The sequence below is a fragment of the Papilio polytes genome, unplaced genomic scaffold (assembly GCF_000836215.1).
Source record: "Papilio polytes unplaced genomic scaffold, Ppol_1.0 DF823731.1, whole genome shotgun sequence".
Taxonomy (NCBI): domain Eukaryota; kingdom Metazoa; phylum Arthropoda; class Insecta; order Lepidoptera; family Papilionidae; genus Papilio; species Papilio polytes.
Window position 1 is genome coordinate 6,419,108 of NW_013525473.1, and position 21,464 is coordinate 6,440,571.

Genomic DNA, 21,464 nt, shown 5'->3' on the forward strand with positions numbered 1-21,464 from the left:
TAGTTACACACAATAAATACCACTGGGGTTCTTATGTTTATATATTAATATGCATAAATATTAATATTTCGTATCAAATCGTATACTAAAACTCTCTGTTAATCGTTACTTAAAATACATTCGCAAAGACAAAGTATGTCGCTTCTCCTATCTTCCCTTTTTTAACCTGTTCTAATATATCAAGAATAAAGAAAGTGTTCTTCATTTTTATTTCCTATCTGTATTAGCAAACAAAAATTGTTATTAATTCTTAAAATAATACAGATACTTTCTTAAATATACGCAGCACCACAAATGGTAATCTAGAAACACTGTCAAAATATTTTATTAAACCAAGATGCAAGGGTCTTCAAGCACGCGGTGTCCGCCGTGCTGAGGCGTAGGTTCAAATGGCATAGGTCGCGGCGTGCCCCGCGCACTATAAATGGGCACTGCAGCACCAACTCATCGTCAGTCTGCCAGCTGCCTTCACATCACTCGCAAACAAAACAAGTAACTCACCAAAATGAAACTGGTACGTTGCCGTGATTCGCGATGGATTGCGCACTACCCGATGCGGAATCAATTTCAACAGTGAACACATCAAATATTTAACCTAATAATAATTTAATCTACTAGGGAAAATTTCTATTATCTGACTTTTCACAATTCTTTACTTTCTTTTTAAAAGTTAATGTTGTGTGCAGTTCATTGTCGCCGCTCTGTTCGTCGCCGCCGCCATGGCCGCACCCACCACCATCGATGGCGATGCCCAAATCATCGTCCAAAATAACGACAACATCGGCGTCGGTCCTTACGGCTATGAGTGAGTTGCCTTTTCAAACATATTTCAATGTACAACTAAAATGTTGATTTACTAAAGGAGCTAAAATATAATCTTAATTTACTTTAACAGGTTCCAAACTTCGAACGGTATCTCCCAGAGAGAGCAGGGTCAGCTCAAGAACGTGGGCACCGAGAACGAAGCTCTGGAAGTGCAGGGCCAGTTCTCTTATACCGGTACCGACGGCGTTGTTTACAGCGTCACCTACACCGCCAACGAGCTCGGTTTCCAGGCCCAGGGCGCCCACATTCCCCAAGCACAATAAATAGCTCTTATATAAATTATTATCTAGTCCAAAAATACTCAAATTCCCGATTCCTTCCCTATAGTACTTTAGACAAATCGTATAGAGCGATTCTGTGATACAAATAACATACAATTAATGTTAATAAAGAAGTTACCATAATTTATCGCATGTGTTTCAATTTGTTTTGTGTCTCGATCGCCTCCGGTCGAAATGTTGTAATCAAACAACACATTTGGAGAACCTTGAAGAAATACTAACAGCACAACAAAACTTTAAAAATATGAGAATTTATAATTTCCTAATTCAAACAAAAGGTCAATCCATAAACATACTAATTTACGATTCAATTCACTTTTAAAATTTGGATAAGATTTTATCAATTCGTTCTACTCCAACGTGATCTGGAGCCTACGAGGGATATAATTTGTTTATAAAGATGTGAACCGGTACAAAAGTACATTTAAATATGATAATTTAAAGACACATTAACCTCTAAACTTATTTACAAGTCGCCTGGCATCCAATATCATTATAAAGATGATGGCAGTTATCCTTGGAATCCTAAATGTGAATTAATTTCGGAGGAAAACTTTGGGTTTTTACATCATCGATGTGGAAATACCACTTTTGTTAATATACAATGATACTAATATTATAAATGCGAAAGTTAAGATGGATGGATGTTTGTTAGAGTTTGTAGCCTAAATGGCTAAACGGATTTCGATGGAAATTGGTATAGATGTAGAAGATAGTCTAGAAGACTGTATAGGCTGTTTTTGTTTTTTTTTTTCACGCAGACGACGTGACTTCGACTAGCTTTTGCTAGAATTTAATATTTTTATAACACTAAACACTAATACAATCATTAAGTACTATCTGATTACTTGCATGACTAGTATTGACACTTTTACCCACCACATAATACCCCTCTGCCTCGAAATTCCATTAAACCATTTGCTGTTGAAAGCTAAGCATGTATAATTTGGAAAACTGATCTGAACATCTTGTTGTCTGGTATTACGATTAATAAAAACGTTATTTTAACATTTTATGGTTTACCTGCTATAAATTCTTGGGAGTCTCCGTGATCGAGTCGTGTTTTGTTTCTTAAATAGGATGTTTGTTAAAAAATTACAATTCACAGATTAAAATAGAAAACGGTTCAACAAACTGTTAAGCTGTTAACGAAAAAAAGTACGTCACTTGTTAGTAGGATTTAAAAATATAATTAATCCTTATTGTATTAAATAGTGTTAATATAAATTAAGTAGCTGTTCCCGTGCGGCTTCATCCTCATGAAATCATGAAAATTTTATTTTATTGTTTACATTTGTCAAATTATCAATAGCAAATGTCAAAATGACATGACATTACAAACCTTGGCAATCTTGCTTCCTTGGTTTTTATCCAAAATATTTACCCCTTAAGTTAATGGCGTGAAAATATAAAGGCTAAAGCGTGACGTAAGTGTAGGGCTTTTTATTAAAGAAAGAGTTATTAGAAATATGCTGTAATTGCTGACATCTTAGGCAACAAAGAAGTGTGTGTTTCCCCTTTATTATAATAGTATAGATGAAGTTGTAATTACCTAGATGTTTAACATATTTATTCTAAATGTTGGTAGCCATATACATTTTTATTATCTATTAGCTATCGCCCGCGACTACGACCGAGTGAAATTTAAAAAAAAACAAAAGCCAGTAGCCTTCGTGTTCTTTCTAATTTTGCTCTATATGTGTGGTAATTTTCATTGAGATCTGTTCAACTATTTAAGCTACCAAATTTCTTTAAACTTACGTATTTATAATATTAGTAAGATTATAAAGTGGATTAAGTTGATTTGATTAAATGGCTACGTAAATACTGAACCGATTTCAACTTTCTCCATCATCTACACTAACGCTGAGTAAAATGGGCTATGGTAAGAATATGAGACCTTTGTTGCTATAACAGAAAAGATTTTAACAGTGGTAGTGCCCGCTTTAACATCTTAGCAATACAGTGCCGGCACGCCCGGTGTAATACCACGATCACACAGAAGGCAGGCGTGAAGTGGAAGTAATTCCGTGTTTCGTATGATGAGTGTGGAGCCGGAGGCCTAATTTAAGTCCCTTTCTCTTTACCACCCTTTTCTTATAAGGAGAGGATAAGAAGGGGAAGTGGATTTAACGGTGGAGGAGATGCATAGGAAGGGGCAATATCCGCTTTATGTGCGTCTCCTCCTCCGTCGGATAACGCATCTGCAATTGCGGATGTCTATGGGCCGCGGTCGCTTCGCCATTTTGTTGAATTCCGGTGGCCGCTTGCTCGTCGGCCACCTTATGTTATAAAAAAAAAAGATTAAGCGTGAAAATTATAATTCAGTATTTAGAGATTCAGAGTTCTGTTTAGGAAAACCAACATTTAGTAATCGTTTAAAACCAATAGAAAATGGAACACCTTATATTCCTTAAAAATAAAATTAATTACATTGATGAAGTGGTGAGTAAAGATCAAATGAAAAAAAAATATGAAATTAAGTCGACGTTTTTAATGATGAACCAGTTTCTGATGCCATCCTCTAATTCTGTTGACATTTACAATCGACCTTGAGATTATTGATTGTTGTAGATTAATTAGTTGGAAGTTCATCAGGAATCGATCGAATTTTAAAGCGAGTCGCGATAAAAACAGAAATAATGCAGACGAAGGCTTCAGTTTCTAGAACCAGAAAAATTACGTTTTGTGCCGGAAGCCCAACGTTAGTCTCTTTTCTTTCCCACACTTTTTCTTATAAGAAAAGAATGGGAAGGGAACGTGGCTTTGACGGTGGAGGAGATGCATAGGAAGGGGATATGTATATCCTGTTCATGTGCGTCTTCTCCTTCGTCGATTAAAGGTAGGCAACGCATCTGCTATTGCGAATGTCTATGGGCAACGGTCGCTTCGCCATTCGGCGGATTCATGTGGCCGCTTGCTCGTTTGCCACCTTATCAAATAAAAAAAAATATACTTCCCTTAAACGAATACTTTATTTCGATAAGAGTGCAATTTTATTTTTTTAGAATCACAATACAATGTATCAGAGGCAATGAATAAAACTTGAATTATATGCAACTATATGTTTAAGATTCTTTTAAAACGTCGAACCCTAACTGTGGCAGGAATTTTGTTTTCTTAGAACTTTTTAATAATCACGTAGGCTTCGAGTGTTGAAGAAGAACTTGAGTTTAGTTGTCGATGTACACCGATAGAGGTAGACATAGAAAGAGATGGACGGATTGCATTAAAAGTGATATGATTATGTTTGAGATGACTTACGTGGAGGATAAAAACCTGTTGTGCCGACCTTACAGGAGCAGGATAAGGGAGAAGATGGTATAGGCTTTAAAAATGATGATAATAAAATAATCAGTCAGATGGAGAGGCTTTGTGGTAAGATCGAAGTTTAACATTTGTGAGAGTGACCCGCCGCGGCCGACCTTCACCTTGTTGTGTAAGCATGCAGTAATATCTTAACTTGCTAAGGGTCATTACACACTAGCTAGACATTTAAGTTATTTTTAGTAATTCTTGGAATATTACAATATAAATTCAACTAATTTATCAGTATCTAATATCAGTGGTATTTCGTTAGCCAAACTATTAATAAGAGATAAAAAATCTGTCTATATTTTTTTCGATTGCTAGCATGTTTTTTCTTCCAACTATGTTCTACTACCATTAATTATGGGGATACCAAGTAAGAAATATTCATGTAAATATTCACATTTATAATATTAGTAAGATAATAGTTATTAAAGAAGGTATTGTATCGTTAAGTTTAAATAAAATGTATTAAAAAACTAGTCAAATATCCTAGATATTAACAGGAACGTACAGGAGAAAGAATTATTATAACCTTTTAAAATTCAACGTTTACACAACGAAATATATAAAATTTAGTCCTTTATGACCCGGATTCAAGATTTTAATATATTACAATGTGAACGCAGCCTTAACTTCAAATTAATTTACATTGACACACTTAGCAGCCGAGATGTGCTTACGAAGCTCCGTGCGCTCGCCAGCGTGAAAAAAAAGTTTGATGAATGAAAGATAAAATTGTTGCAAATATTAAATATGAGAGAGTACTTTAAATAACACATTTGTGTTAATAACTAGTTTTTTTTCTATATTGATTTTACTAAAACAAACAGTAAGGCTTATGTTTGAATGCAGAGATCGTAACAAGGCAAACACGATACTTCAATAAAATGTTATTTCCAATAAAACATTACTATACGAGTACAATAAAATTATAATAAAATTGCAATAAAGGAAGTTGAAAATTATCCTTTATATATTCAGAATATTCGATATTAATTCGGGAATTAATTATTTATCGAACATGTGTAAAAAATCTTCTACCTGGACTAATAGTTACTGCATGTGGTATTTTATAAATATTTTAATATGAAATTCATAATAATACAAAAATGTACAATTTGTTTCTAGTTTTTTTATTCATATTATAAGATACCGCTAGCCATCCGCTTGACTACACACAAACCCGTTATGCATCTTTTCTCAGAGTATCTTTATAAAGTACAAATACGTTTATTAATTACAGAATAAAAAGTGGAAAATAAAACAGTAAAAGAGACACAACAATGCTAAATAAAACATTTTAATTTTGAAATACTAATGACAATTTAGTATTTCGTCATAATGAAAACTAAATATAAACTACAACCTGCAACTTTATCTTGGAGTTCAATTATAAAGAAAAAAAAACAAAAAAGAACCGGGAACCACACCTGATCTAAGCAATGAAAATATAATTAAAAAAGGATAATAAGACGCTTTGTTAATGATTGATAATATGGAAAAATAACCTCAAAATTAGTTCATATGACACGGTCAGTCTTCAGAGGCACAGGAAGCCGGTTTAGATCGCCGCTAAAGTGACTTTGGTAATGTATTCCAACGAACTCGTCGCTAATGTCGACGAGGAAAGCGAATGCCAAGGTCATATTACATTCTATGACGCCACATCTATTACATAAATACACTCAAAAGATTTGTGAATCAAAGCTGAAATTACGGGTTAAACCATTCTAAAATTCGGTAATTATCTAAGATACGAAATGTATGTCGTTTAACTTTGTAACATCCCTTGACTTGTGTAGATACACATTGACAATTTAGAATTGAAAATTATTTGGTTCCGTACTCAATGATTTGGGTAATTCTTTCAAATTTGGCAACAGAATAATTGCGACGAACACGATACATTTATAACTTAAATACTAAGAGGAAAAATAAAATAAGAAGACAAAGGAGAGATACAAAAAGTAAAATCTAAGCAGTGGATGGATGGAAAAATGAAAGTTATGAACATAATTATTGACAATTCTCCGCTCAATACTTCGGCGGTAATACCCAGTTAAATAACTGTAAATGAAGGGTGACTTGAACAAATAGTGTTTTATTACATTAGTAGACATTCAGTCAAATCAAGTTATAGATATAAGGCTAAATAAATTTTCAGATCGGCGCTGAAGAAAGAGTTCTTCTTAGTAATTCTTCTTAGTTATATTTTCTGGATTTCATATTGAAAATGTACAAGTTCATGCAGCTTTTGCCGGCATTCAAATGTATGCAAAGTGGGCTGTGCTGGCGCGACGCGGCGCCGTGTAAGTATATAAGTGTGTGCCATTTGTATACCGGCCACAGTCTCTAGCCTCATCCTCTCGTACCACACACACAACACTCATCTCAAAATGAAATCCGTAAGTTAATAACCACTCGATTTCCTTTGCGACCCGACCAAAGATATCGTCGTTATAGTTTAATTACATTTTTAATTAATACCAGCTTTCATTACTTTCTTTCACAATATTATTATTTTCTTCTTAATATGTGTGTTTTGTGCAGGTGATCGCAATTGCTCTGCTGGTGTGCGCGGCGGCCGCCCTGCCTGTCGACCCCAAGGGAGCGGAGACCACATCCCAGAACTTCGATAACATCGGAACCGGCCCCTTCGCCTTCAGGTAGTGACACTTTTATAATTCCTGGCTCTTTTAAATTAACTACTAGGCAATGGCACAAGCGGGATGTTCACGAATGTACACGACCACATGACATGGAGTGGCCAAGACATGACAATACATAACAACGGTTGCGACTTGTCGCCACCAAATTCCACCTGATGTCTTTAATCAAATTGTCTTTCAGTTTCCAGACAAGCGACGGCAAGTCAGTGTCCGCCGAAGGTCAGCTGAAGAACCTGGGTACCGAAGGCGAGGCCATCGAGGTCCGCGGCCAGTACTCCTACATCGGCGACGACGGTGTCACCTACACCATCACCTACATCGCCAATGAACTCGGCTTCCAGCCCCAGGGCGCCCACATCCCCTAAACCTGACGACCCTTGCACGTATTAGCGCCTCAGCGCCTCCCAGCTCGCAGCTAACACCAGCCTCACTGCCGACTGACCACCAACACAGTCGCTTGTATATAGAGTGATGATTTAATATAAGTTATTCGTTATTAATAATACTTGTTTTATTCTTGTTTAAATCGTGTTGTAAGCTGCCGTGTAAATGCCTACATTATCTATACCGTGTTGGCTTCGTCAAAGCCGCCGCTGGCCAATCGAGCGAAAGTTGGACAAATTAAAAGGAATTTGATAAAAGATTATATCTTCAATATCCCTGTAAGTTAACTTACTCAGTTATTGCAGGTGAAATTACCTAATTAATACTTGTAGCTTTATGGGATACGCCGGAATAATAAGCAACGATAACCGGACTAACGAATCGGAAATTAAAGTTGTAAAAAAAGTTATTGAGGGAAATAATGTCATGTTGGGACCAAACTATTTTTATCTCTGTAGGTGATGACGAATCAGTAGATAATGTTGACATTTAAAACATCAAGTCATAAATATTCCTGTGGTCATTGATGAACATTCAATGACATTTAAATAAAAATAAACACGAATTTTGTATAAAATTTTAGTTATCGCTGCAGATTTATTTCATTTCTTATTCAAATGTTTGCTGCTCTATTCAAATAGATTTTTTCGTGTAATTTAAACGTCTTGGCATTATCATCAAATTAAATAATAAAAGGCTTTTTATAATATAATCACAGTGTATTACAAGTCTGCCAAAAGATAGTTTGCACAAGGCCATTAATACAACGTCTGCCAATTCACATTTAGGGACATTGTGATCTGACAATAACATTTAACGAATACCGAGGTTTTGAGGAATTACATTTTACACGTTTTTTAATTAGTATTTAATACGTTTCTATTACTGCAACACGAAAATATGCAAATAACTCACAGAGGAAAACGAAAGCTAAATCTCTGGTCAAAAGGTCTCTGTCTACTATTCTGGGTTACGGGCCTGTGTTATAATGTTGTTGAAGAAACATAACTGTTCCTCTTCGCTCCATAATACTGTAAAACAATACTTTTTTGAGACTTATAATATCTAGATTACTATTAAGTAAGTATTCACTTTCAAGAAAGCCAAGAGTACACACGTACGGTATCAAGGGTTCACTAAGAATTCTCTAAAACAAAGATTAGACATAATCGTTCAGGTGAGTATCAAAGCGAAGTCTTAGCCCGTAACAATCCATTAGCGACTGCTGGGAGCCAGAGGGGGAGGGCGAGCTATCGGCGGCCGCCGCACTCACCTAGATCAAAGTTAATCAAAGGAGATGCCACAAAGGACCGAAAAAAGGAGTTCCATTGTGGTAAATAGTTCACTACGTCGCTGCACTGAATGTTGCTCTACCTGCAGAAATATTAAGTATGTTTCATTTGATGTACAAATTACTCTGATGTAATGCATAAGTAGATGTTAAAATAATAACCCCTTAGTATGAAGCGTTATAATAGACATCAAATTTTACTCCGTAAGTTTGTTTGGTCTATTAAAATATTTTACATGAAAAACTTTCTGTAAGTTTATTATAAACTAGCTTTCGCCCGCGACTCCGTCCGGGTGGCATTGGAAAAATAAAAGTGGATAGCCCATATGTTCTTCCAGACTATATTCTACATCTATACCAAATTTCATCGAAATCCGTTCAGCCGTTTAGGCTACAAACTCTTACAAACATCCATCGATCCATCCATCTAAACTTTCACATTTATAATCTTAGTAAGATGGGAAAGGACGAAACGGTACAAGGGTTTTCTCTTAAAATGCTACTTCTTTAAAATACATCGTAGTATTTAGAAATTTATCGTCGAAAGAACATGTTCAGAAAACAAGCTAGTCAATGTCGATGTAAAGCTTCAATGCTATAATTTAAATTTAGAAAAAAATATATTTATAATCAATTCAAAGGATACTCGTTTACATAAAACACATTTACATAACATGATGTGTTCGCCGACCTGATAGGAGATAGTTAATTTATTGCTCTATATTGTACGAAAGAATTTTTTATTATATCACACTAGCAACATTAATAAAATCGATTGTTTATTTTTATTAAAAAAAGGTTTAGTGTATATCAGCAAAATAGAACCGAAAGTTCCATAATTTATCACTATGTATTACAAGTTTTCGCCCCAATATTATTGAAACAGACAGGAAATATTCCATGTCTGTTTAAGACAAAACGTGGAGCATCCTTCCGTTGCACCTTCGCGAGATAAGCGCAGCGCGGAGAGCTTGATTACATCAGACTTCAAAGCTTTGACGCGACGGAGGTGTTACTTACGTGCTTTGTCTTCTCGCCGTGAACGCGAGACAGCCGAAGTAATAATTAGTTGTATTTCACTTGTTATTTATACGGCGGAGTAGAATTAACTTCATTATATGATCTTTAACAAATGGACTCAAGCTGTGCGTATATTGAGACCCTACAAAAAGTTACGGTTCCAGCATAGAACATATACTCGTATGTTATAAAGGAAAAATGTACGAGTGAAACGTTGTAAAGTTCATGCAGCTTCTGCCGGAATTCAAATGTATGCAAAGTGGGCTGTGCTGGCGCGGCGCGGCGTCGTGTAAGTATATAAGTGTGTGCCATTTGTATACCGGCCACAGTCTCTAGCCTCATCCTCTCGTACCACACACACAACACTCATCTCAAAATGAAATCCGTAAGTTAATAACCACTCGATTTCCTTTGCGACCCGGCCAAAGATATCGTCGTTATAGTTTAATTACATTTTTAATTAATACCAGCTTTCATTACTTTCTTTCACAATATTATTATTTTCATCTTAATATGTGTGTTCTGTGCAGGTGATCGCAATTGCTCTGCTGGTGTGCGCGGCGGCCGCCCTGCCTGTCGACCCCAAGGGAGCGGAGACCACATCCCAGAACTTCGATAACATCGGAACCGGTCCCTTCGCCTTCAGGTAGTTACACTTTTATAATTCCTGGCTCTTTTAAATTAACTACTGGGCAATGACACGAGCGGGATGTTCACGAAAGTACACGAGCACATGACATGGCCAAGACATGACAATATATAACAATGGTTCCGACTTGTGGCCGCCAAATTCCATCAGATGTCTTTAATCAAATTGTCTTTCAGTTTCCAGACAAGCGACGGCAAGTCAGTGTCCGCCGAAGGTCAGCTGAAGAACCTGGGTACCGAAGGCGAGGCCATCGAGGTCCGCGGCCAGTACTCCTACATCGGCGACGACGGTGTCACCTACACCATCACCTACATCGCCAATGAACTCGGCTTCCAGCCCCAGGGCGCCCACATCCCCTAAACCTGATGACCCTTGCACGTATTAGCGCCTCAGCGCCTCCCAGCTCGCAGCTAACACCAGCCTCACTGCCGACTGACCACCAACACAGTCGCTTGTATATAGAGTGATGATTTAATATAAGTTATTCGTTATTAATAATACTTGTTTTATTGTTGTTTAAATTTGTTCTATTAATGCTCAATAAGGTGCGTAGATGTGCAGTAGTTGAAACTCTCACTGTAGGTTACTTTGTAAACTAAAAATACTCGGTCTACGAATCTTATTAGATCGTAATCCACGAGGTAATTGAAGACTATCAAATTACATGGTTTCAGAAAACGGATGTCCTCATAAATGTCCGTATGTTCGACTATATCACCATGAACTTTATCAGTGTTCTATAATCTTCTACATTTGTTACTATAATTTGAATATTTTATGAATTATGTATTTAAAGAAACAGGTACATTATGTTAAATATTCATGTTTGGGTTTTAATTTAAAACATTGTACATTCAGTGTCGAATTCAAAAACCATTTTATTGTAAAAACAACCTCACGGAAGGGCTTGTCTAAAAAACAGGAGAGACGTGTTCATGCGCGACATCTGGTGGCGATAGTGCGCGTTAATATTACAGGTGCGAGTGATGTATGGCGCGGACGTGAAGTACCGCGCCTGAGGCACAAGAGGAGGCGGGTTTAGTGGTATAAGAAATTATTAACTACTGTCATCATAGGACATAGAGCCTGTTCTAGATCTATTTGAGCCCTGTGCAAGATTTCTACGGTGCCATCGTTTTTACCTTGACTAGGGCGGTGGTAGGTACTAAAGAGTTATATATGAGAGTCGTCCTCGCATACCTGTGACACATCTCTCTGTCATTAAAATTTTTAAACACATAATTTATACGATAATCAACTTATGTCAAATACCAGTTTAAATAATCCTAACATAGTGAATGTTTAATGTGTTATGAAAACTTTTGAACATTTTTGAATAATACTAACGTGTGTAATTTAGTATTTTAATGTGGTACCAAGTTTATAACTTGTACCACACGGTATAAAGTAGACGTGTAGCGAAAGAACAAGCGTATTATTTGTCGAAACAAGTCGGCGTGATATTGCAGCGAGCTCCCGTGATAAATGCCTCTCAATATCCTCATCCGCTAACAGCCCAACATATAGGTACCGTGTGTACCGGTAAGGAGTACTATAGTCCCCCATACTACTATTAACATTAGTACTAATTCTAATGTTCTCTTTTTTAATTATTTAACTAAATATAATCTTATCTGGCATGCAATTCAATCACTTTATAATTTACTAGTTGTTGCTTGCGACTTCGCCCGCGTGAAATTTAAAAATAAGAAAAAATATAGCTTATGTTACTTACAGATAAGTAACCTTTCTTATGGTGAAAGAAATTTTAAAATCGACCCAGTAGTTTTTGAGTTATTTCAATACTTACACAAATACAAAAATACAAATCTTTCCTGTTTATAATATTAGTACAGATATAGATAAAGGCTGATACATAGATCATCACAATTACGTAAACAGACAACGTAACCTTGGTCATAACATCGATATAATAATATCGATCATAGTTTTATATTTTAGGCCTCTAGGGTCTTCAAATACTTAATTAAATATTTCAAAATACTACAAAAACCTTTATCGTGAGTGAAGCTTTGTGCGTGTAATGCAGTAGACGACGCGTTGATTGTTTTCTAATTTGGTCGTTAAAAAACATCGCGAACACCTCGTGCCGTTTTATTTCACGTTATCTAATGCTTTTTACGATATTTGAGAAAACTTTTTGCGTTCCGAAGGAGGAAAGTTTCAATTTTCCTGTCATTAAAGACCTCTTAACGTAGCCTGCGTAGCCGGAGGAACGTGGGAGAGACGGTGAAGCGATCAAAAATACGTTTGTTCGAGGGGTGCGTTCACCAAATTTCAAGTCATTTTTCCAAAGTGTAATAAACAAGAGGTATTAAATCAGGTGTAGCATTATTATGTAATAAATAAGATAATTTCTAATATGTACAGGAATTGATGGAATTCTTAGACACCATTAGATTGTCCAAACACATTCAGATAGAAATTAAACACAATTTTTTTACATCAGTACATTTGGTAAATTAAACATTAAATTGTACAATAAGTAAATTATCAGTTGTAATAATCTTTGTTATTTAATGACACGAAACTAAATGAAAATGATTGCATTTCTAATAAAAGAAAATACAGAATAAAAAAGAATAGAATAACCTCGTGGAGTAAATTGAAAAAGAAAATTTTATTTTTACCTTTTCAACGAACCAACGAAAAAAAATAGAGAATGAAGACCCTTTTATTATACCTCTATTAGGATAGGAATGGACATCGAATTGGCTAATAACCGTTCTGCAGGTGAACGGAATTCACTTTCGCTGTTTCCGCTCGACACTAGTGATGAAACTAAGCACCAGTTATACCAATAAGTGTATACCAGTACCAATTACTTTGGTGGTTGGTTTTTGAAACTTTTACACAAATATAATTCTATATGAACACATGCTACTTTAAGAAAAATAACATTTATGTAATAAAAAAAGCTTATATTAACTTAATGGTATTCAGTGACTGTGCTTTTTTTTCTTTGCAAAACATATCATTACCAACTTTCTAAAAATTCTAGTTATTCTTAATCTCATGATGCTTAAGTTGGAAAACTATACAAATGATTACATAAGTAATTCATTGAATAGTAATTTTCACTTGTTCTATTTTCGGTATATCACGGAATCTTCAAGTTTACCCCATCCCTATTGTTATCGTTCTTGTGCAAAACTTTGTCCACCTTAATAGCAGTTTTAGTGTCGCTAACTCGGAGAGTTTGCACGCACAGTCCGTAGAGCTGGCAATTTGTACCCTCTTATAGATGTTAATCAACAAAATGATTCGATAATACGGATAAAATAGTTTTTATTACAAAATAAGATAACTATTGCTATTTTATATTGATTATTCCACTAGTATCTTGTTTTTCTATGTTGTTCTTTGTGTTGTCTTGTTTTTTTATAGGAGAAAAGGAGGGGACAGATAAGCAACCGCAGATGCGTTGCATTGAGAAGGAAATACGCTCGCTTCTTGAGGGACCCTTAGTGGTAGCGGTTTACTTGAATATGTAGATTTTATGTGAAAATTTGTCCTTCAGGAGTGTAAATATAAAGTTAGGCTACGTTGTACTTTTCTTCATAGGGCGGTAACATGAACAATATTGAACTTGCGCAATCTTAAAATATAAAACGTTCAGGAGAATTTTCAATAGAATTGACTGGGAAATGGTGCAGAGCGAGTTAATTTTCTGAATACCTGTTGACAATGGAGCGGACGCTCTTCGAGAAAATATCGCATTTTTCCACATCGACAAAAGAGTCCGTATGGCCGCCGCCGCCGCCACCGCGCTGCTGCGAGCGGTAACGAGGTATTTCAGATATTTATCCACTTCAAACAGGTGAAAGAAAAGGTCCTTTTGAAGATTATTTATTTATCATAGTCCATAAATGCAACAGACTACTTAAGTTCAGAGTTTTTTAAAATCCACAATTTAATTTTGTACAGAGTTTCCAAGGAGACTTTTTCATTATGACTGTTGCTTTATTTTAGACTTTCTTGCACCGTTATTTTCGAATTCGTAATTTATTTTTTTCTTATTATACTGCAGTTTAGTTTTAATTAATGATATTGAAAAAACTTATAAATGCACATAGTACTACATAAAACCTTTATGGATGCGGCATTTAATTTAGCTAAAAAGATGTGATATACGAGCGGCGTCTGTCAGAGCAGTTAACAGTCAGCTATCGGACATTAGAGGTCCCAAACAATGAGTGGCCGCGGTGCAGTAGCACTAAAACTGCGCCAATGCTTTCGTACGAGGGAAAAGGAGTAAACGCAGGTACAAAACAGTACAGTTTAACAACAAGAGTGTAATTAAATAATAGCACTACTGTACTTTCTACTGCTCTGTCCCACTGTTACCCTCGTGTGAAAGTATCATATAAGCCAGCCATAGATCACGGCGGGCGCGACGCGGGCAGGTGACTGATTCAGTGCGCGAATGACCGCCTGATGTACGGTAATGGGTGGTCAGTGTTGCTGGCCGACACTGCGCGACACGACACGCACCCAACTGACGACACAACTGACTCTGTGTCGCTTTTCACATATGCGTACTGTAGTTAGAATGTGTTTTGTTTTTAAAGATAAATTACAGTTTACAATTAGCTATGGGTAACTTAACTAAAATTGGTGATTTGCAGATCATCTCACGGGTGATGGAGGCCCGTGAACCGGTTCAGTGTTAAGCTCAATTTGTGCCTGCATTGAGTTACAGATTGCGTGAGTTGCAAATCACTGAGCAGTTGGCGAGTTTTTATACTCGTAGTAACACTAATTTTTTGTTTTTGTTTTATAGGCTTTGTGAACTGAACTTTTGAGTCAGGCCAAAGCAAACATATCTACTAACAAAAATATTTGTCTTTTTGGTACACGTTATCTGTTATCTAAGTAACTACTACAAGGTTTTTCCAACACCTAAATCGTTGTTTGACATATTATTTGTAAGGTGATTTCAAACGCTTACTGCAAACATTATTCCACGTAGTTCTCGTACCGGGAATAAAGCCAACCAAATGATAGCGCCCTAGAGACGTTGCCATGGTCACTGGACGGTGATAGTTGACAATCACAGAATGGTTAATTATAGGGGGCGCTGGACCACAACATAATTCATGTTACGTTTTTAAAAGTACCACAATTTAAGTGGTCCAAATGTGACCAGTAACTAACTAAACGTTGATATAAAAATAAGTAATAATGTAAGGTACTAAGCTACTTAGTCCAGTTTGCCTTTATAAATGTATAAAATCTTGAGAGAGGGCTCCAAAGTAGTATTTCATCCAAGTAACATCTCGTCGCAGATTAAAAATGTTAATTCAGGAATTATTTGAAGCAATTTATTTATCTACCCCTTGAGATTCTGCTACCTTGTTAAGGTATTCAGAATGAGATACAGGATGATGAATTTTCTACCAGATTGATTGCTTTATAAACTATCATAAAACTCACAAAGCGGTAGCTTACGCATGACGGTAAGTGTATATTTCTAGATATTTTAAATCATTGAGGAATATTGAAAATACTTTAAATTTGTTGATTACCTTATGAATTACTTTTATTTTAAAATATTTAAACACGACATATACAACGTCTTCAAAGTAAATTGCTTAAAAAAGCTTGAAACCTCGGGTAACAATAAATAGCGTAACATGCATATGTTTTGTTCTTACTTAGAAAGCTTAAACGTCCTAGAAATTTTTGGGGATGATCATACGCTTTCAATTGGGGAGATGAAACATCCTGTATGTGGGAGAGTCGGCGCAATATCTGCATTAATCTGGTGCGCGGATATCTGCGTCTTAATTCATGCAAACTAATGCGCCGCGATCCATTACCTCCCCACCTCACAACCTTCACCCTTTCACCCCTTCATCTGCCACCTGACAATATAGTCAACTATAATTATGAAATTCATGTAATTTTTTAACTATTCTTATCAAACCTATCAAATATCAAAGAGGCAATTTATAATCCTTTGCAATGAATGATACATTTGCAGGTGACTTGTTGTCTTTGCAACACAATTATCGAAACTTAGATTGCTAATTTTATTAATTAATATTAATTTATCTTGTAATCAGAATGATTATAACTTTAGTATAATCCTTTTGCTGAATATAAATCGTATGATAAAGGTCTAAAACAGTCCCGACAACTCCCATAGGTAGCAATAAAAATCTTTCCAAGTCATTTGTCAGTCCGACAGAGCTCGACAAACTATTTGACACAAACATCAGGTGCTCGCCAGACGGCGGACCTGAGGGATGTTTTAATACAGCGCGGACCCTTCGCAATCATTTTATTTTCATACGGGGTCTCAGAGGCCCCGAAGGTCTACCTCGTGATTTGGCATTCAAAGTGCCGCGCGTGCTCGCGCATCAGGTAGCGGGATCAAATCCGCCGCGTGTGTCACAACCTTAGAATAATTTTGTTGACAGATTATGAAATTGGATTTCGTGAATCAATTATTTTTGTTGAAAATATCAGATTTATGTAAACTTAGGTATAAAATCTGCTAATGAAACTTATGCCAACAAAACTGCTTAACTACTCGTATTTATCACTAGAAATAGGTAAACTGTTACTTCTTCGAATACCGACAAGAACCTAAGTCAAGGTTCTCACCTTATTTACAATCTATTCAACGTTGTAGTCATTATCATCATAAGATGATAACATCATCATATTTCTAAACCAATACGTCTTAGAATCTTTCAAGAAACGAGCCTACAATTTCCTCAAAGGCCGGCATCTGTAGTCCCTCTGGTGTTGCTAATGTCCATGGGCGTCGTCAACTACGTGGTCAACCACCTCTGTGATCCCGTCGCTAGTTTCCCCCCTTCACAAAAAATCATTACCGATAATCTTTTACAATTTTAATATCGAATATTTGAGAACTTACATTTTTAAGAGATCAGTAACAAAAACAAACCAATAATAAAGTAACAAAATTCCTGAACCGAAATCAAAGGCATCAAAGTCCATTCAAATCAAGAACACGTACGATAGCATCTTCAAAAGTTTCCGCTCCTATTTCAATATAGAAAAGGGGAAAAGGATAGAAAAAAAAACTTTATATCAAAGTGGAAAAACTACGCGTACCTTCGCGTGGCTCAAATCTGGCCGGCGCCGGACGTGACCGGCATCTCAATCCACGAACACCCTTTAATAAATCGCTCTTTATTTTTATAAAGCGCACCTTCTGACGGCCGCCATGTTTATGCGCGGAACCGGACCTCGCTGCGGGTCTGTCATATATACAACCTTTTATTCTAATGCAGACTCTCTGAAGGGTTGGATGATTTTCACAATTTTTAAAATGTATTTTTATGGTAAATCACCTGTAAATATAAAAATTCTTTTCTTTTATCATTTTTAAATAAAAATAACCCATATTTTTTACATGTTTTTAGCAGTGAAAACTTACAGTTATGTTTTTAATCGAGACATACATTACAACGAAAAAACAAGTTCTTAATATGACGTAATTTCTTGTTAAATGTTACCATGTATTGGAAACTAAGCGAATTTTAACTTTGTACAAAGATTCAAAAACATTGGCGTTGACCTAACAACGTCATAGGCCAGGGTTCTCTTAATTTTATAACTTGGGCTATAACATTCTTGTATAGACCAGTTCAATTTACCTGTTTTACCTGAAATTAAAACGTTAATAGATTTTATTACAATTGTTTTATGCATTAAAGTTACGCTAAGCAGAATCGCGACTTTTTTTAGTTTAGTTGCTTCGAGGTCGATAAGTGCTTAATCGAATTTCAACAATTTTATAAATATTATTGTCAAATAATGACATTTAAAAAACATTTAATTAATTTAATAAATGCGTAACATTTAAAGATATGTAGATATTTGAAGACGAACGATAATTAATTTTATTGCTTCACATTTATAAAACTTGATTGCGAACAACTGAATCCAGATAATAAAATACTAGTCAAAAGTTGATTTCCTTCAAAACTCATCTGTGTACAGTCGCGCGGGAAAATCATATAAAGTGCTTATAATACGGTGCGTGTGTCGGTGCAGCTGTAAAGTTTGTCTAGACGAGTGATTTACGTTACCTGAGCGGTACAATGCGGTGCAACGGTGACCTGTCTATTCGCAGTTTTATACCCCAGTGTACCGGAATTCAGATCACATGTAAACTATACCGCATTTATGTACTAATCAAAATGATTGAATAATCTCTGTACCAAATTTTTGTTTACTTTAATATTCTCAAAATCACTTTACGTAGGAGTAAGATTCAATCGAGTGCTGTAGAGATGGATTTTGATTAGACTACACTTTACTATTTGGAGGTCTACGGCTAATCAAGCTAGTTCAAGATAGACATTTTCCTTACATTGTGGTGAATACATAATTACAAACAAATGGAAAATACATCGCATTGGGGTAGCGGGCAAGATGCATAAATCAATTGTTCAGTTGAGTGGCGCTCTTCGCTCTCCGCTCTTCGCTCTCCGTTCTCCTCTCGCCGTCGCAGTAATGCCTTCTGTCCACAAATCTTGCCGATACCGGGCCCTTTGCTCGGATACTCTTAAGACGATACGTTTAAATGGCTCCATTGTGGCCACTAAAATAGCTTTTTTAAAGAAGCTATTATAATATTGAGGGTTTCAATAGACTAAGTATATTACTGTGATAATTATCGCTTTTAAAATTATAATAAAATCAGTTCTACTTATCATAATTATTATTACGAATTAATATAATAAGAGTCATTAAGTTATTGTTGTAATTTAAAAATTATATTGACATCTTGAGTAGAATTGTAAATATTAAAGGAACAATTTTAGAAGTGAAATACATCGTTCGACTCTATGGAATCCTGATTTTAAAGTTTTTATTACTTGGTATTAAATTGTTGTTTACTAAAAATGTCATGTTTCATGGCCCCATCTGTGTGCAAGGCAAAGATTAGCCGCACTTGCGATCCAAAACAAACGAACGAATAGCGCTAGGACCTCTACATACTGTATTATTAGAATAGGTTGGTAAGACTTTCCTACAAGGAATATACAAGGTACAGTTCGAGAGTGCACTTTCCTATTTACATACTCATAGAACTTTGATTCGATAAAACATAAAAATTACAATTCAACAACTAATCGATTTTTAAATTTATTTCTCCCAATTTCTTTCAACAGGCATAACGAAACCTAGAATAATAACTCGGTGTAACTTTTATCAGTCGATCAAATAAAACCCCTGTTGTCGATAGCCGTTTATATCTTAGGTAAAGGCGTGCACAGACGAGCGTGCGGCCGGCGCGGCGCGGAGGTGTGGGCGCCCATTACCGCGCCGCTCGTAAAGGCCGGCAGAGAGCCGGTCGCTCGGAACGCGCAGATATCGCGGACGGACATCGGATTATACCGATAAGTTGTGGACACACCGAGAGATGATGACAAAACATTAAACCACCTAATATTTAAGTATTTTAAGTTTATGTTGTGTGACGAATTTGTTCGCGTCTTGCTTACGTTTATGTTATACTTTATTGGTTCGTTAATCTCGTAAGAATATTTCATGACATACTTTTATGTACTGTCCAAAATGATCTATAATTCTCTAAAATATATAAGACAGAGTAACTAATTTTCACAAACTAGTTCAATAACCTATTGAATCTTGACTGTTTATTATAATGAAATAAAAAAATATCGATAGCTCTCAGTGTGCCCCGTATTTCTTGCTACCTTATTTTATGGGGATTATACGATCAGCCTCCACCTTGTCAACGTTCTTACACATACCCAGGTTGGACATTGTAAACGTTACCACGTCCTATATGCGGTCGACTTAATCCTTATTGTAAAGGGATAAAAGCGATTTTCGTTTAAATTTTTTGATAAAAAATTCTTTCGGTAAGGGTAGAGTGGGAAAATTGACTTACCCTAGATAAGAATAGTAATGGCCAGTGTTTTTTTCTATCCGAAATTACGTTTAGACGTTAACAGTTTTCTTGTTTACCTTTATTTTGTTTATGTTGGAGTTTTATGTTCATTTATAAATTGGAACGCGGCGTTGACGTCGTGGCGTAGAGTTATACCAACTAATTTAGTCTTATCTAGTTGTATTTTAGTGGTTAAATACAGACGTGTTTTTCTTTTAATTCATACTAATTATTTGGTTAATGAGGAAAAAGAAAATCACGTTTTTAATTTAAATTGAATGAAAAATTAGGATCTATATTACTTAGCGTCATGTCATCGATGTTTGATATACTATACACATCTGTCAATTCCAAATCTCTAATTATGTCTTTTAGGATATGTCGGCATTTGGCGCAGATTTTGATAGACATTAAGTTTTTTACCTTACCATATTCGGAATGTATTTTACTTAGAAAAGTATTTTCTATATTCAAGTGTTATTTTAAAAATGTTAATAAAATTTCATTTAAATGTGCTACAAATGGGTTATGTGAGGTGCATCGGGTGAACTTGGCCGGTTACAGGGCGTCTGCGGGCGCCTAACGTCGCGGTACCTGACCGGCGGCTGCCAAATGGCCGCGCCGCTGCCAAATTAGATCATAAAGGTTAATATGTTCTGCGGTTAGCGGGTACCGGGTACCGGGTATTGGGTAGCGGTAGGTAGAGGTACCTATCCACCGGTGCTTCCGACGGAATGTTGCCTCTAATGGATTTTTATGGCTTTATAGCTTGCTACGTTAGATAATATATTTTCTATTCAAAACAATCTCTATATTTCAGAATGGTTTGCGTAGAAATAGTTGATAAAATGGATATTTGGGTACAATACTAGTATTGATAAAGAAACAATGTGTAGAGTTCTTGTTGAACAAGAAAGCGTTTTGTCAGACACAGTACTTTATAATTTGAAATTAAATTTTGATTATTGTTTAAACCGTTAGAACTTTATTAATTAAATGGTAACGTTTATAGTTTATTTTTTACAATAAGTTTTATAGTGTTACAATCGCAGGGTGCATTGAGAATGGGATCGTAATAGCGCGCGGCGCAGCGCCAACACTGATAAGG

At 35.9% G+C, this 21,464-nt stretch overlaps 3 protein-coding genes across 3 annotated transcripts; all 3 read left to right on the plus strand.

Annotated features, from left to right (window-relative positions):
• Positions 1–448: 448 nt before the first annotated feature.
• On the plus strand, positions 449–1,233 carry LOC106103793 (flexible cuticle protein 12-like). Its single transcript, XM_013283674.1, has 3 exons — positions 449–514; positions 687–805; positions 896–1,233. The coding sequence occupies exons 1-3, from the start codon at positions 506–508 to the stop codon at positions 1,086–1,088; spliced, it is 321 nt and encodes a 106-aa protein (XP_013139128.1). The 5' UTR covers positions 449–505; the 3' UTR covers positions 1,089–1,233.
• Positions 1,234–6,762: 5,529 nt separating this feature from the next.
• Positions 6,763–7,590, plus strand: LOC106103545 (flexible cuticle protein 12-like). The gene is made up of 3 exons (XM_013283328.1): positions 6,763–6,823; positions 6,969–7,084; positions 7,269–7,590. Exons 1-3 carry the CDS (start codon positions 6,815–6,817, stop codon positions 7,450–7,452), a joined length of 309 nt encoding a protein of 102 aa, XP_013138782.1. The 5' UTR covers positions 6,763–6,814; the 3' UTR covers positions 7,453–7,590.
• A 2,516-nt stretch (positions 7,591–10,106) lies between these two features.
• On the plus strand, positions 10,107–10,929 carry LOC106103552 (flexible cuticle protein 12-like). Its single transcript, XM_013283336.1, has 3 exons — positions 10,107–10,167; positions 10,313–10,428; positions 10,608–10,929. The coding sequence occupies exons 1-3, from the start codon at positions 10,159–10,161 to the stop codon at positions 10,789–10,791; spliced, it is 309 nt and encodes a 102-aa protein (XP_013138790.1). The 5' UTR covers positions 10,107–10,158; the 3' UTR covers positions 10,792–10,929.
• Positions 10,930–21,464: the final 10,535 nt, after the last annotated feature.